At 43.6% G+C, this 18,193-nt stretch overlaps 1 protein-coding gene and 2 non-coding genes across 3 annotated transcripts in view; 1 reads left to right on the top strand and 2 right to left on the bottom strand.

Annotated features, from left to right (window-relative positions):
• Positions 1–18,193, bottom strand: part of LOC124777062 (UDP-glycosyltransferase UGT5-like) — a 113,853-nt gene that overhangs the window by 70,014 nt on the left and 25,646 nt on the right. Inside the window, exon 3 of the mRNA XM_047252335.1 lies at positions 9,001–9,179. Within this exon, the coding sequence (XP_047108291.1) occupies positions 9,001–9,179 (179 nt within the window). The remainder of the gene's footprint in view (positions 1–9,000; positions 9,180–18,193) is intronic.
• On the bottom strand, positions 282–356 carry Trnas-cga. Its single transcript has one exon. It is a non-coding gene; the product is annotated as a tRNA-Ser (tRNA).
• Positions 1,617–1,690, top strand: Trnat-ugu. The gene has a single exon. It is a non-coding gene; the product is annotated as a tRNA-Thr (tRNA).

The raw sequence follows: 18,193 nt of genomic DNA on the forward strand, positions 1-18,193 counted from the left end.
GAAAAGCTATTTTTTATTACGTCATGTATGGATGGTGTCATTTTAAGATAGATTTTAATGATGTGTGAAGCCGTAATAACACAAACACTGATCAATAATGTTTAATGATTTGAAGATGGATATACTGTTAGCCGAAGCTACTAATCAATCTACCTTGACTTCATGGGTGTTCAATATTTTCTGGTTGACAATGTCTACAAATTAAATAATTTTGAGAATGAGATTTTCACTCTGCAGCGGAGTGCGCGCTGATGTGAAACTTCTTGGCAGATTGAAACTGTGTGCCGGACCGAGACTCGAACTCGGGACCTTTGCCTTTCGGGGGCAAGCGCTCTACCAACTGAGCTACCCAAGCACGACGCACGCCCCGTCTTCACAGCTTAGCTTCCGCCAGTACCTCGTCTCCTACCTTCCATAATTTACAGAAGCTCTCCTGCGAACCATGCAGGACTAGCACTCCTGAAAGAAAGGATAATTTTTAAATAATTTCGATTTAAACTTTGCTTCACTGTCTAGGGTTCAGAATGGAGTTATGTACTATCATGGTAAGATACTGAATAAGGTCGCCTCAACATAAAGGAAGAATATCGGAGTCCCTACCAGTTCAAAAGAAAATTAAAACATATTTCACTATCCAGTCTTTCTACAGATTATCTCAGTATCTAGATTCAAGGACAGAAAATTGCTGTTGCGGTCAATAACAGTGTTTCTTATAAAACTGTATGAAAAGTAATAATCTAGGGAGAGTGTTGTACCTTACAATACTTTTCGGTTATTCGCCTGTAGGAATCGCCGTAACAGAAGTTTAATATCACTTTTGAAATTCATTTTGAAATGACGGCATGCATTAAAAAAGAAAAAAATACACCATAAACTCTAGAAACTTCAGAAGACAAAATGAAAGCAATGGAGTAACAGGAAGGAGAAGATTTAGGAACAGCTGAATGCTTGGGAAGTAACTGAGAGACAGTGTGGCATGAAATTTAATTTCAACAAATGTGCGATCCTGGTTACAACTAAAAATAAAGATAGACTAACTAGCGGAATAAGGATCGGAGGTCAACAATTGAAGCAGGTGGAAAGTATCAGGTATATACGAAGACAGTAACTTGTTCTCGAAAGAACAGTTACTGTTGATGACCGTGCAGCTTTTCCCTGGAATAAATGATGATAAACTGACAACCGCAGCTGCGGACAGGCGTTGTTGGTTAGCCATCTGAGCCACCGAGGACACAGATAAACAGCGCGACTGCAGGGACTTATCCCTTGCACGCTTCCCGTGAGACTCACACCTGTCCGCAGCTGAGGTTGTCAGTTTATCATCATTTATTCCAGGGAAAAGCTGCACGGTCATCAACAGTAACTTTTCTTTCGAGAACAAGTTACTGTCTTCGTATATATAGTTAAAGGCTACCGAGACATTGACCTTCGTCTATGCGAATGCGCACAGGTTGCCCAAACTCTTACGGGAATCGCCAAAGCGTGCGCGAGTAATGAGTGGGTGGGCAAATGTCTATAAGGTACAATACATATGTAGAATTGTGGACAGTTGGGAATGTGAGTCTCACGGGAAGCGTGCAAGGGATAAGTCCCTGCAGTCGCGCTATTCATCTGTGTCCTCGGTGGCTCAGATGGGTAGAGCGTCTGCCATGTAAGCAGGAGATCCCGGGTTCGAGTCCCGGTCGGGGCACACATTTTCAACTCTCCACATCGAGGTATATCAACAACACCTGTCCGCAGCTGAGGTTTTCAGTTTATCATCAAGTATCAGGTACTTGGAACTGTGATAGAGGAACATGGAAGAAATGGGAAAGAGATCAGTGAACGTGGCAGAAGCATTCATATTTTTCATGTGTTTGGAACAAAGATCTCCCACAAAAAAGCAAAGAACTAATATAAAGAAGTTACTACATACCAATGTAGACCTATGCATCTGGAAAAAGGTAATGAAAAAAGGAGATATAAGCAGATTACATACAAGTGAAATGAAGTTCCTCAGAAGTAGGATAGGCGTAAAAAGGAGAAATAGGATGAGGAATGAGAGAAACATAGTGAAAGAGGAATTCTTGCAGAGCACGATGGAGCCATCAAGACTGATATGGTCTGGGCACTTAAAGTCAATGAAAATCAAGAGGATTTCCAAGAAGATACATGAAATGGAGATGCGAAGAAAACGACCAAGAGGAATACCAAGGAAAAGATGGCTGAAAGGTGTGGAGGAGTGTGTTCAAAAAAGAGGCAAGGACTGCAACAGAGTGAAGCAGAAAGCTAGTGGCAAAACAGGATTAGATGGCCAGACATGCTCCAAACACATCCGTACCAGGGTTGGAAGCTGTTCGATGATGATGATGATGATGATGACTCCAGAAAAGTAAGGTTGTTTTAAACATGAAAAAATGTTTCAAGGTTCAACATAGTCGTCTATACAGGAAAACATACAATGAGGTGTCAAAAGTCACAGGTTGGCGATACTCACATATAAAAATGACGGTAGATCGCATACACAGGGTATAAAAGGACAATTCATTGGCGGAGCTCTCATTTGTTCTCAGTTGATTCATTTGAAAAGGTTTACGACGTGATTATGGTAGCACGACGTGAATTAACAGACTTTGAACGCGGAATGTTAGCTGGAGCTACACGCATGGGACATTCCATTTTGTAAATCGTTGGGCAATTCAGTATTCTGACATCCACTGTGTCAATAGTGTACCGAGAACGCCAGATTTCAGGCATTACCTCTCACTACGGACATTGCAGTGGCCGACAGTGTTCACTTAATGACCGAGAGCACTGGTATTTGGTTAGAGTTGCAACACTGCTTGAAATCAGTGTGGGATGTACGATGAACGTATCCCTTAGGAGAGTGCGGTGAAATTTGGCTTTAATGGTGTGTGGTAGCAGACGACCGACACCAGTGCCTTTTCTGAAAATACTACAGCGCCTCTCTGGCGCTCATGAATACACCGGTTGAACCCTAGACGACTGGAAAACCCTGTCCTGGTCAGATGAGTTCCGATTTCTGTTGGTAAGAGCTGATGGTAAGGTTCGATTGTGGCGTAGACCCCACGAAACCGTGGACCCAAATTGTCAACAAGGCACTGTGCTATCTGCTGATGGCTCATGATGGCTGTGTTTATGTGGAATGGACTTGGTCCTCTGGTCCATCTGAACCGATCACTGACTGTAAATAATTAGATTCGGCGACTTGGAGACCATTTGCAGCGACTCATAGAGTTCTTGTTCCGAAACTTGTCACCAGGCAAACAACTGGTTGCGATTGGTATGAAGAATATTCCGGACAATTCTTCCAACATGAATGACGTAGAACATTTATGAGACTTAATCTAGAGGTCAGTTCGTGCACAATATCGAACATTTATGAGACGTAATCTACATGCCAGTTCGTGTACAAAATCGAACATTTATGAGACATAATCTAGGGGTCAGTTCGGGCACAAAATCGTGCATCGGCAACACTTGCGCAACTATGGACGCCTATAGAGGCGGCATGGCTTGATATTTCTGTAGGGGACTTGCAGCGACTTGTTAAGTTCATGAGACGCCGAGTTGCTGCACTAAACGGGACAAAATGAGATTCGTCTTGATGTTATCAGGTATCCCATGACTTTCGTCATCCCAGTGTACTCCATTCAAATTTATAAGTTCTGGGCCGGTCGGGATGGCCGAGCGGTTCTAGGCGCTTCAGTCTGTAACCTCGCGACCGCTACGGCCTGCCTCGGGCATGGATGTGTGTGATATCCTAGGTTAGTTAGGTTTAAGTATTCTATGTTCTAGGGGACTGATAACCTCAGATGTTAAGTCCCATAGTTCTCAGAGCCATTTGATTTGAACCGTAGGAGCTCCGGCAGTCAGTGAACTCCTCACGACGATGGCGGAGATGGCCATCGAAAGCTCGAGCATTTTATTCGGATTGACGCGGCTGGAAAACCGAGAACATTTTATTCAGTACAGCCTATAAACTGTTCTCAAAGATTCCCCAGGAAAGTTTCGAATCACATCTAAAAGAGGTAAAAGATCAGAAAAAAGTGGGATTTATGAAGAACCGATCCGTCACTGGTCATATATTTGTGTTAAATGCAACAGCATCAAAATATTTGGAATACAGCTAAACAGTGGAACCATTATAAGTTCTGGAATCGAGATAATCTTGTCAATAGTGTATTCAACAGTCTGTGTGTTACATTATTAGTCTATTCACACCAACATTGAATAAGTAAAATCAAATTAAGAAAAATTATCATCAAAAACCATTTATAAGATGAAAACATTTTGAAATCGAAGGTATCAGTAAGTAACACAACTTTGGCCCGCCCTGTTGGCCGCGCGGTCTAACGCACGTCTTTCCGGGCGGGAAGGAGCGCCGGTCCCCGGCACGAATCCGCCCGGCGGATTTGTGTCGAGGTCCGATTAGCCGTCCAGTCTGTGGATGGCTTTTAGGTGGTTTTCCATCTGCCCCGGCAACTGCGGGCTGGTTCCCCTTATTCCGCCTCAGCTATACTATGTCGGCGATTGCTGCGCAAACAAGTTCTACACGTACCCGTACACGACCATTACTCTACCACGCAAACATAGGGGTTACACTCGTCTGGTGTGAGACGTTCCCTGGGGGGTCCACCGGGGGCCGAACCGCACAATATCCCTGGGTTCGGTGTGGGGCGGTGGAGGGGTGAAGTGGACTGCGGTAGTCGTCGTGGGGTTGCGGACCACTGCGGCTGCGGCGCGGACGGAGCCTGTCCGTCGTTTCTAGGTCCCCGGTTGACATAACATAACATAACACAAATTTCCATTTTAAAGTCAGGGAAAATTCTTAAGACGTTAAAGAAAAAGTTGATTTGAAATTATCTCGTATTCCGTGGTATAAGTCTTCTTCCGTTTCAAGGTACGAGATGTTGCACGACCGACAAAGTTTCGCTTAACCGTCCACACCTTATGTAATGTTAAAAAGATGCAGCGTATTACTCATGGTAAAAGTCTGTAACTAAAGAATTAACAATAGCCTCCAAATAGATTTAATATATTATACAGCAATTACGTATGTAGACCTCACAATATTTATAAACGCTGCGTTGAACACTGTTATGTGGACAATATATCGTGGCAGATGGCAGGGACCGCAAACAAACGAGAACTTAAGGCTAACCCAAGGGAGAGGAGTGGTGCGGGTGAATAAGCCCCACCTTCCTCACGAAGGGCTACCATCCTACGTCCGTGTTGTGTGCTTCCACGAAAGCAGACCTGACCGTCATTAGGGATCAGTGATTCCTTTTGTTGTGGTGAGAGTCGCATTGAAATTCGTTTAAGAACCAGGCTTAGTATCATCACTCACTTTAAAATAAGAAAATAAAACAAGAAATCCATAACGCAAAGTAAATTGGAGAACTCACAGAATTTGGTAGTGGCTACAGCGCAATTGTTTGCTGTGGCTGGCAGTGGTAGTTCAGGTCCGACCTCTACGGGTATCTTATGCAACCATACTTCGAACCACTTCCCACCTAAAACCGCCACGATATGGTCTTTGCATAATACCTCGTGTATCACAACAGAAAAAACGGTAGAAAAACTAGAAACTGCTTAGGATGGTCTCTAGTACGCTATACAACATGTGATTCTGTAAACGGTTTCTAGACCGAAACTTCGACTGGGAAATATTACATGTTCCTAGGTGTACTATCGTTCTGGTATAACACTCTGCCCTACTACAAATAGGACGCAGTATTTAAAGATTTAAAAATACTTTCCTTGAATAATTTGATTGTAATCAAGTAAATATTAAAAAAAAAAACTAGTTTATAATTTCAGTTGAATGAACCAATAAACAAGACCACTTCAGCTGCATGATAAACCCTTATCTCTGATCCAACTAGTTTCGCAGCGTCAGAGCCACGGCCTCACGGATAAAGGTTCATTTCATAATCTATCCCAAGTGATAAGCAGTAGATAACCCAGTCGCGATAAAACTGTTTAACCGTCAAGAGATCGGTAGCCCAATTTAAAACAGAATAGAGTACAGGGAACATCATCCCAATACAGGAAAACTAAGGCTTGACATCGGTGTGACAACATGAGGTCCGCAGTGACCAATTAGTTCGTTTAGGCCTTAGTTTTTCGGTATCGAGATGATTTTCCCTGCATTCACTCTGTTTTGAATTGGACTCACGACCTCTTGACGGTTAAAAAGTTTTATCACAAAAGGACAAAGAATGTTGGGTCATCTACAACTTAGCATTTGGAATAAATTATGAAATAAATCTGTATCCCTGAAGATGTGGCTCTAACGCTGCGAAACTAGTTGGATCAGAAATAAAGATTTAGCATGTAGCTGAAGCAGTCTTATTCGTCATGACTCAGTTACAAAATTTTCTGGAGTGCACGAGTTGGTCTAAAAGCTAATGTGTTCACTGATGTCGACGCTAAACATGTACATACGAGGGTTGGAACTTTAATAGTGGCAACTATTCATTTACAGCCGTTACAAAATAGATATGTTTTTCAAAGTGTTACTGAGCTACAAAGTAGTCACCAGCATTGTGTATAACCCGTTGCCAGCGATGTGGAAGTCGTAGGATACTCTTAGCAGTGCCAGTTGTACTGACTGTTCGAGCGGCGCGGTCTATTACCCGACGAATCTGTAGCAGTTCTGAAGCGAATGCCATGAAGTGTTTCCTTCATTATAGAAATCGAGTTGAAGTCACGAGGTCTTACCTCAGGGGATTGCAGTATCTGGTATAGCACTTAGCAGCCCCATCAGTCAAACAAATCAGTAACAGCTTGCACTGTTACGTGCTTGAGCATTGTCCTGCGAAATGATGGTCAGGTCCTGCAGAAAGTGGCATCACTTCTGTCTCTAAGCTGGTCGTTGGTTGTGTTCCAAAAATGAACAACATAGAGACAGAAGTGATGACACTTTCTGCAGGACCTGACCATCATTTTGCAGGACAATGCTCAAGCACGTACAGTGCAAGCTGTTACTGATTTGTTTGACTGATGGGGCAGCTAAGTGCTATACCACCTACTATACTCCCCTGAACTAAGCCCTCGAGAGTTCAACTCGATTTCTAAACTGAAGAAAACACCTCATGGCGTTCGATTCAGAACTGCTACAATTTCGTCCGGCAATAGACCGCGCCGCTCGAACTGTCAACACAACTGGCACTGCTAAGAGTATCCTACGACTTCCACATCGCTGGCAACGGGTTATACATAACGCTGGTGACTACTTTGAAGGTCAGTAAAACTTTGAAACACGTCTCTATTTTGTAAGAGCTGTAAATAAATAGTTGCCACTATTAAAGTTCCAACCATCGTATGTCATGTAAATTGACTTGTGCCACATCATTTCGATGAAACAATGTTTCAGTTGCTCTATGGTACTTGTAACTAACTAACTGACTAAACGTCTACTAACAGCAAATACAGTAGCTCTAAGCTGTAGTAAAACTAGAGCGCTAGCTTTCTTTACCCAGAATATCAGCTTCCTTACTAACTTACTCGATTAAATTTCGATGGCAAAAATGTCAAAGCCTTAGGCAGTATAGTAATAATATATTGTTAATACAGTACACAGATGAGATTTCTATGATACCTTTTCTAATTTTAATGTGTACCTTGACTCGTTATACAACTCTGAAGGCTCTACTTCTTGCTGGGATCTGCGGAACATGGTGCGTGAATGAAAGAACCAATGAATGAAATCCTTAGAATTTCATTCATATCCTCCATAGGGTCGCAGGCAATGACAAATTTATAACCTGGGAGAAACCTATTTAGGGACGTGATTCCACATATGCAAAAATGACAGAAAAATAAACATTTCAAATTAATTTTTACACATGTACGATGTAGGTAAAATAGCAAATTTTTCACAGTGACAATTGCTATTCAAAAATTTGTATGAAAGGACGTACCTAGCAAAGGCAGAGGATGACAGTTGTTCTTCATCTCGCACCCCAACCCTACAACTAGAAAAGAGAAACTTCTCAAACTGAACTCTCATCTTCCTTACCAAACAGAGCTATCTGAGCCGTGTCGGCTTCTTTTCTTTCACAAATTCGCCGCCTGTTCCGCATGAATTCGCAGCCGCGGTATACGGGGTGGTCTACTGATAGTGACCGGGGCAAATATCTCACGAAATAAGCATCAAACGAAAAAACTATAAAGGACGAAAGTCGTCTACCTTGAAGGGGGAAACCAGGTGGCGCTATGGTTGCCCCACTAGATTGCGCTGCCATAGGTAAAATGGATATAAACTGCGTTTTCTTTTTAAATAGGAATGCCCAGTTTTATTACATATTCGTGTAGTACGTAAAGAAATATGAATGTTTTAGTTGGACCAGAAATTGTTTATCTTGGTATATAGAGTATTTTTAATGATAATAAAATTCGTCAAATGGTGAATGATGAGTACTTAAAACCGTGGCCCAGTCCTTTCACGTGTTTGGTTAAGACGCATTCTGGAAGGTGAGATTTCAGATCACTTCAATATCATTTTGGAGAAAAGTAATATGCCATGGACATTGACTGGTAGCACGTCCGTGTCCAGCTCAGATACTGGGAAGGTTCTTGCTCGTAGGCTGTATGACTGTATTTGAAAAAAATAAATTTCATAAGTCATTTCGGTGGCAGATGGGTTTGCAGAAATACACTGGTCATTATTGTTTGATTCCCTTCCTTGCTATTTACCGAGGCAAAAACAGGTCACTACCGTTTTTTAAGTGTCAAAAGATAATTTAAGTGAAACAATTAAAATAGCAGCTTCAGTGAAAGATACTTTTCGCTGTAATATATAAATTTTCATCTTGTAATTCTCAACAACCAGCCTTTTGCCGTACTAAAGAATGTAGGTGCAAACTGACTTTTTCCGAGGAGCCCCCAGCAGGAAAAGCGTAGGAAATCGAAATGCAGCCCAAGCTACGTGTGGAGTTACGGCGCTAACGTAAGTAAGCGTCTCTGTAACTGTAAATTATGGCAAATACCCACTTGATGAAGTCTTGTACAGCGGTTTCGCTAAGCTGCCAACGAACAAAAGTTTTTGCAGGCTCTCGAATGAGTGGGAGGGACTCCACAGGCGTCTGCCTAGCCGCCTCTACCAGGTCCACTTCCTTGAATATCTTGTAGCCTACAGATAGGTCGATCTCCGTCAGGTTTTCGTGCAACATCTGTGAATGAAACAGAAGAAAAGGTAAAAAAAAAATGCTAAAATTAGATTTAGGAGAAAAAATACTAGAAATGTTAAAAAGTTACTACTAAAAGGACAATATAAAAAAAATTATTGGGCTGCTGAATAAGTTCGCAACGTTTTAGTAAGTTCAATGAACACAACAGATACATATAATAGACTTGAGTCATCAATAAAGTATTCACCTTCACTGTCTACAAGAGTCTGCCAACGATGGGATAACTTTCCTATCCTCCGAATGTAGAAATCATGTGGTTTTCAGGCGAAGAACTCGTCGAGCTATGTTCGGAACGCATTATAAGTTCCTTGGAGGTTATTTGATAGAGAGCAGAAAAGGTGTCTACAAGAGTCTGCCAACGATGGGATAACTTTCCTATCCTCCGAATGTAGAAATCATGTGGTTTTCAGGCGAAGAACTCGTTGAGCCATGTTCGGAACGCATTATAAGTTCCTTGGAGGTTATTTGATAGAGAGCAGAAAAGGTGAAAATCTGAGGGCGCAAGACCAAGCGAATAGGCTGGGTGCGGAGTGACTTCCCAACCCAAGACCCGTATAGTGTTTCCTGTCGCTCCAGTAGAATGCGGACGGGCGTTATCGTGGAGTAACACCATTTCACGCAGTCTTCCTGGTCGTTGTTATTGTGTTGGGTCTGTAAGACGTATCAGTTGTCGGCAATAGGTGACAGCAGTGATGGTCAGACCTCCGGGAACCAATTCGTAGTACATCACAACATCGCTGTTCTACCAGATACATAACATTATTTTGTGGCCGCGTAGGCATTCGTACGGGGAGATGCTGCTTTGCTTGGACACAACCATTCTTTTCTTTTCGTTTTGTTGGCATAAAACACCATTTCTCGTCACCAGTAACGATACAGGATAGGAATGGTCGGTGTTGTTCACGAACCAACTGATGACGAGCAAGCAGAGATGTTTATATGACCATCCACTGATTTTTCTGATTTTGGCTTGGAGCATGCGGTACCCCTCCACCCGATTTTTGAACCTTCCCCACTGCAAGAAAACGTCGCACGATGGTGATATGGTCATGTTTCATAACATTTGCCGGTTCTCGAGAACAGCGACGTAGCCAATTGTGCCTTAATGCGTTTAAACTATGTTCGCCAAACCCGGAAGTTCTTCCTGAACGTGGAGAGTCATTAATTTGAAAACGATCTTCCTTAAAACGAGAAAACCATTTTATTGCTTTGCTCTGTCGAATAGCATTAACACCATACACGGCGCAAATCTTTTCGGCTGCTTCCGCTGCTGTCACCCCTGTACGAAGTCAAACAGAAGAATATGTCGGAAAATTTCCGATTTCCCCACTTGGCACTCTGTTTTCTAGCGTACACAGCCCCAGTCACTATCTTAAAATGACATAATGATAATATGTAAACTCTAATACGAACAGTAAACTACAAATAAAAAATGACAATAGAAATAGCAACATACGAAACCAAAACGCTACGAACGTGTACACACTTTTTGATCCGCAAACTCTTCTCTGGTTTTAAGTTAGTACAAACGTCACCATTGCAGAAAGCATTACTCGGAGCGCTCTAAAATCACACATGGAATTGGAGAGATTCATTGTAGTGATAGTCTACGCCAGTTGACGGTGTTATGTCGCAATCAGTCAAATGGCTCTAAACACTGTGGGACTTAACATCTGAGGTCATCAGTCCCCTACACTTAGAACTACTTAAACCTAACTAACCTAAGGACATCACACACATCCATGCCCAAGGCAGGATTCGAACCTGCGGCCGTAGCAGCCGCGTGGTTCCGGACTGAAGGGACTAGAACCCCTCGACCTCAGCGGCTTGCTGTAATCAGTCGCATCAGGATAAAGTGTTATTTAATATTAGCTTCTAATACCGCCAAAAAGATCTTTCGCACAACATATCGAAACTGTTGAGTCCAATTTAAAGATGATTTTAAAGAAGGTGAATTTGACCTATGGGTGTCGGCCTTCTTGTGCACTGGAATGGACGACGGCTCGAGGTCGAGATGAGGAGGCTGGCCAGTGGAAGCTTCAGGGAAACAGTAGTAACAAGGTAAGTTCTTTATTATGACTTGTGTAGCTACAAATGGACGTCTCGGCGCAGCGGCCATGCCCCTCTCGGCAAGTGGCCGGTCACTACGTATGGGGCGTTGACAGCAGCTACACGCTTTGTGGCTGTAACGTGCACCAAGTATTGCCCACACCACTGTCCATCTTTGCCACCCGCGACGCAGTATGGCAAGCTGCTTGACAGACTGACAGTATCGGCAGTTCTGCTGATGGCCGGAATGTTGGTAGGGAAAGCCGGCCTCTCAGTGAGAAGTTCCGTACGAACGTCGTGAGAAGCCACGGCTCCCGCACCAGAGGGGTGAGATGTGCAGTTGCACTGCCCATGGGCTAACACACGGCCCCCTTGGGCAGGACTATGCTACTGCGGCAGTGGACCAAGAAGAAGCCTTCTCAGTGGCATTGCCCCAGGAGAGGGATCAGTTCCAGGGGATGACACTGACAGAGTGGCCCTCCGTCCCCACCAGGCACTACCATACTTCTCTTGTTGTTGTTGTGGTTTTCAGTTCAGAGACTGGTTTGATGCAGCTCTCCATGCTACTCTATCCTGTGCAAGCTTCTTCATCTCCCAGTACCTACTGCAGCCTACATCCTTCTGAATCTGTTTAGTGTGTTCATCTCTTGGTCTCCCTCTACGATTTTTACCCTCCGCGCTGCCCTCCAATACTAAATTGGTGATCCCTTGATGCCTCAGAATATGCCCTACCAACCGATTCCTTCTTATATTCAAGTTGTGCCACAAACTCCTCTTCTACCCAAACCTGTTCAGTACCTCCTCATTAGTTCTGTGATCTACCCATCTAATCTTCCGCATTCTTCTGTAGCACCACATTTCGAAAGCTTCTATTCTCTTCTTATCTAAACTATTTATCGTCCACGTTTCACTTCCATACATTGCTACACTTCATACAAATACTTTCAGAAACGACTTCTTGACACTTAAATCTATACTCGATGTTAACAAATTTCTCTTCTTCAGAAACGGTTTCCTTGACATTACCAGTCTACATTTTACATCCACTCTACTTCCACCATCATCAGCTAATTTGCTCCCCAAATAGCAAACCCATTTACTACTTTAAGTGTATCATTTCCTAATCTAATTCCCGCAGCATCACCCCATTTAATTCGACTACATTCCATTATCCTCGTTTTGCTTTTGTTGATGTTCATCTTATATCCTCCTTTCAAGACACTGTCCATTCCGTTCAGCAGCTCTTCCAGGTCCTTTGCTGTCTCTGACAGAATTACAGTGTCATCGGCGAACCTCAAAGTTTTTATTTCTTCTCCATGGATTTTAATACCTACTCCAAATTTTTCTTTTGTTTCCTTGACTGCTTGCTCAATATACAGATTGAATAACATCGGGGATAGGCTGCAACCCAGTCTCATTTCGCTCCCTGTATTTTACCCCTGACACCTTCAGAATTTGAAAGAGAGTATTGCAGTCAACAGTGTCAAAAGCTTTCTCTAAGTCTACAATTGCTAGAAACGTAGGTTTGCCTTTCCTTAATCTAAGTCGTAGGGTCAGTATTGCATCACGTGTTCCAACATTTCTACGGAATCCAAACTGATATTCCCCGAGGTCGGCTTCTACCAGTTTTTCCATTCGTCTGTGAAGAATTCGTGTTAGTATTTTGCAGCTGTGGCTTATTAAACTGATGTTTCGGTGATTTTCACATCTGTCAACACCTGCTTTCTTTGGGATTGGAATTGTTACCGTACTGCTCTTACTTTAAATTAAAATGGTGAGTTGATGTACAAGTCAGTAGCTCTGTTGTGATGTGGTAACGCTCCAAACCATGTACAACACAGTTCCATGGCCTGAAGGTACAGTAATTACCTGACTCGGTATGACAAGGCAACACCTTTCTGCCGTGTTGCCAGGAATGCAGTGCGCACCCTGGCCAATCTCAGCATGAAGAAGCAACTTCGTTGCAGCAAGCAGCATGTCAACATACCATGCCCGCCAACTGACTCTGCTTTCGCAGTGCTTTACCACTAGGCTTCCACAGAATCTCTAAAATACTGTTGTAGCAGGTACATAAAAGAGAAAAGCAATTTATGGTACAACTTAAAGGAAGGCGTAGTATGATACGGTGCATCCTGGAACATCAGGAACCATGAGCCATACCGCGTTTCGATTCCTCCCGTCACACTCTGGAAATGGTTTGCTTCGGCTAAAGGAAGCGAGCGCCAGGCATAGTCTGTGAAGACGGCGCGGAGCGATTTGGGATTGGAGATGCTTGGAGTGAGGAGAGGGGAACGACAGCGGCTAAACAACAGCAGAGAGTAAATGTTGGGTCCGTCTAAGTTGTTGTCGCGTGGGCCCATTCTGCGGATTCCGAGGTTCGTTGCCATGTGTGTAATCCAAGCAGGTGAGTCTTGCTTCGATGGCAGTTAGCAAAGGCAATGTAAACAGATGAAGGTGAAACCGTATAGTAGTCACGAAGACATTGCTCGTTAGCAACTGTGGGATTCTCTCACCCGAAAATGCAATGGAGAGCAGATCAGTTTACTGTTTGCGGTCGGGTGGGCCTGATCTGTGGATCACGAGGTACTGTGTCTTGTGTGTTGCCCAAGTACGTGGAGTGTGCTTCTCTGACGGTTAGTAAAGCCAAGGCAAGCGGATCAAGGAGAAAGCATCTGGCCAGCAAGAAGACATTCGTCGTTAGCCTCCATGCGATTCTCTTGTCAGACATTACAATGGGGAGCAGATCAGTTTGCTGTATTGTGGTCGCGTGGTCTAGATCTGTGGATTGTGAGGCTCGCTACACTGTGTGTAGCCCGAGCACGTGGGGTGTGCTTCGGTGACGGTTAGTGAAGGCAACGTAAACGGAACTAGACGAAACTGTCCGGCCAGCAGGCAGATATTGGCCTTTAGTCTCTCCGTGGAATTCTTCCGTCAGACATCCCACTGGGGTGCAGATCCATTACACGCATGCAGGAGGAAGCCGGAGGTGCTGACTTTTTCATTCCCGCCTTCACGTTTCTGCATTATTCCGGGTGAGTACCTTTGAGAACTTTCGTCGCTGTTAGTTATTCGTGCTCAGCGTGCAAAAGCCCGTGTGCGTCTGTAATTTTTGACTGTTTTAAGGTGTGTATCCTTAATGCTTTAGGTCTTGAAGAAATTTTGCAGCCGGCCGAAGTGGCCGAGCGGTTCTAGGCGCTACAGTCTGGAACCGCACGACCGCTACGGTCGCAGGTTCGAATCCTGCCTCGGACACGGATGTGTGTGCTGTCCTTAGATTAGTTAGGTTTAAGTAGTTCTAAGTTCTAGGGGACTGATGACCTCAGCAGTTAAGTCCCATAGTGCTCAGTGCCATTTGTACCATTTGAACCAAATTTTGCAAGTAGTTTATTCCTTTGCTAATGAGCTTCGTAAACATGCTTCTATCCTGACGGTGAGTAACAATTGTCTGCACGAGTTCTATTTAATCACGCTGGAGCCCCAACTTATTGTCACTACCTGTTTATCATCTCTGCCGCTTTTAGACTCTTCTGTAAGAAATATTTATTGGACTCTTAAAGTTCTGAGTGTACCATTACACTGTTTTCGTTGCTGTTATGCTAGAATTAAAGATTGCAAGTGCCATTAGGAATTAATAATCATCTATTTTCTCTAGTATATTTCTAAGAGTGTTTGACTTGGCAAAGAGTACTGGGCTATCCCTTTGAAAAAATTAACAAACATCTATATGATGTTATTTGGCCTCGTTTTGTGCTAATCTTCTATGGGAGGGGCATTCACCCATGTTTAAAACCTGAATTTTACTGAGTACGTCTTGTTTTCTTAAGTTTTGAAAAGGTTACTGTCTCTTCCTGGTGTTTTCAAAAAAATGGTTCAAATGGCTCTGAGCACTATGGGACTTAACATCTATAGTCATCAGTCCCCTAGAACTTGGAACTACTTAAACCTAATTAACCTAAGGACATCACACAACACCCAGTCATCACGAGGCAGAGAAAATCCCTGACCCCGCCGGGAATCGAACCCGGGAACCCGGACGTGGGAAGCGAGAACGCTACCGCACGACCACGAGCTGCGGACCCTGGTGTTTTAAGATATTTCTTACAGCGTGATGTCTTGTGTGAGAGAGCGTAATGCTAACCCTGTAGTGATTTGCGCAGTAGCTCCCTTGCGTAAAATTTCTTTGCGGGTTTAATTTGGTCAGTGAAATAATTGCCGCTTGCCCTACACATTCAGGGGTGGTTCCACCAGTAGGCTTCTAGCATGGCTCTGTAGTACATTTGGATGGGCACCAGATTAACTGTTTATTCTGAGCTGAACGTTGCCAAGGTTCTGGCATTGTTCGCTCTTTAAATATGATTCGCTGAATTATTTATGATACGCCTAGCTGGGCAGTGTATCCACCTTCTTCAGTACGGATGCACAAATACGTCCGATCTGCTGTGGGAACCACAGAGTAGTGACATAGAGTCAATGGACATGGGCTGTGGACAGGTGGCGCTGGATGGGAATGTGGATCGGCCGTGAGGCGTGACGCGATAATCCACGCAGTTACGATAACGCTGTGTTCCGGATGGCGCAGCGGTTAACGCGCCAGCCTAGTTAGCAGGAGATCCCGGCTTCGAATCCTGATCCGGTACACTCGTCGCCACTGATACCGAGTAATGTCCCACTGCAGCTGACAGCAGTGGTACCCTTTAATTTACATATAGTGTTCACAATGGTCTCTACAACTAGCAGAAGTTCCAAGAGCTCTTTACAAAATTGAAGTCTCGTCATCTTGTCTCTTTCAGTAAGGTAGTGAACAACTAGGAGCTCGTGCGCATGGTAGTGAAGATCTTTGTTCACGATACGGCGAACCCTGGTATCCGCCACTCCAAGAGCAATAGCTTGCTGCCGTGCTGACCACTGCAAGGTCGCATCTCGTACACTGTTCGCATTTTCCGGTGTACGTACCGAACGAAGACTGCCTGCAGATTCACTGTCCTTCACAGTTCCATCTTGACGCCATTTCTGTACCCGTAGTATCAGAGTATTTCGGCTAGCGGCATCACGTCGACCAAACCTTCGTCGAAACTTGTGCTTCGTGCAGTTGTGATAGACTCGGTTTTTGTAAATTCCTCTACCGCCGCAACGTGGTGTCAACAGCTAACCTTCAGAGAACACTGCCTGCAATGGTGCGCTGTGTTACGGAACAGCGTGGTGGCTGTCTTGCGAATGAACGTTTAAAACCAATCAGGTTTTTCTGGCGCACCTCTGGTTTATTGGATAGTTAGTTTTAGAGACGTATGTCTCAATTTGAGAAGGAGATGGAGAAATACTTTGTGTTACGCAAGGACGTTGCGGTTGATAATGTAGACAGGACTAAAGAAAAATGAAGACACGTTCATAGGATTTGTCGACCTGGAAAAAGCGTTAGACAATGTAGAATGGTGCAAGGCCTTCGAAATTCTAAGAACAATAGGGGTAAGCTATAGGGAGAGATGGGTAATATACAACATGTATAAGAGCCAAGAGGGAATAGTAAGAGCGGACGACCAAGACAGAAGTGCTCGGATTAAAAAGGGTGTAAGACAGGGATGTAGTCTTTCGGCCCTGCTGTTCAATCTGTACATCGAAGATGACACGATGGAAATAAAAGAAACGTTCAGGAGAGGAATTAAAATTCAACGTGGAGGGATATCAATGATACGATTCGCTGATGACATTGCTATCATAAGTGAAAGTGACGTTGTTCTTACAGGATCTGATGGATGGAATGAACAGTCTAGTGAGTACAGAATATGGACTCGAAGAAAGACGAAAGCAATGAGAAGCAGCAGAAATGTGAACAGCGAGAGTCTTAACATCAGGATTGATGGTATCGAAGTAGATGAAGCTAAGGAATTCTGCTACCTAGGCAGCAGTGATGGACGGAGCAAGGAGCACATCAAAAGAACTGGCAAAAAGGGCATTCCTGACCAATAGAACATAGGCCTAAATTTGAGGAAGAAATTTTGAGAATATACGTTTAGAGCACACCATTGTATGATAGTGAAACTTTGACTGAAGAACAACCAGAACAGGAGAGAATCAAAGCATTTGAGATGCAATGCTACAGACAGTAAGTGGACTGACAGGGTAAGGAATGAGGAGGTTTTGCTTAAAATCGGAGAGGAAATAAATATATGGGAAACATTGACAAGGAAAAGGAACAGGATGGTAGGACATCTATTGAGAAATCAGGGAATGACTTCCATGGTACTTGAGGGAGCTGTAGAGAGTATAAACTTTAGAGGGAGACAGAGACTGGAATACATCCAGCAAATAACTGAGGACCTATTTTGGCAGTGCTCTTCTGAGATGAAGACATTGGCAGAGGAGAGGTATTCGTGGGGGTTGCATCAAACCAGTCAGAAGATTGTTGGGTGAAAAACAAAAATGCACGGATACAGCTACGATGCTGGGTGTATCAGAGCTTACAACTCACGGACTTCACTCCATAAGGGACTACAGAAGATAAGACAGAAATTTACGCAGTTTTAACACAACTTCCTCTCTGAGATACGTTGAATTAGGAAAATTATAGGAAGTGTGCCTCTGATTGACACTTAGCCTGATGAATGAAGCTTGGTGTACAGTACAGTAGAGTTCAGAGTGCATACCTCTTTCTGTCCGATACAATACGCTTCACTTCCTGTCAGGCTAAACTCCCTCTCCCATCCCCGCCCCCCTCTCTACCTCTCTGTCAATCTGTCAAGGGCGTGCAAAGAGAGCTTCACCAATTGCCACCTGAAGCCATTCACGGCTGGGAAATGAACTGTGCACTGTGGATCAGCAAGCTAGCCGTGTAAAAAAAAAAAAAAAAAAAAAAAAAAAAAAAAAAAAAAAAAAAAAAAAAAAAAAAAACCTTAGCCGCACGCTATTCGTTCGTTTCTTTCGCCAGTTGACTACACTTTCCTGTGTAGTAG

This window comes from Schistocerca piceifrons, chromosome 2 (genome assembly GCF_021461385.2).
Source record: "Schistocerca piceifrons isolate TAMUIC-IGC-003096 chromosome 2, iqSchPice1.1, whole genome shotgun sequence".
In the NCBI taxonomy this organism is placed as follows: Eukaryota; Metazoa; Arthropoda; class Insecta; order Orthoptera; family Acrididae; genus Schistocerca; species Schistocerca piceifrons.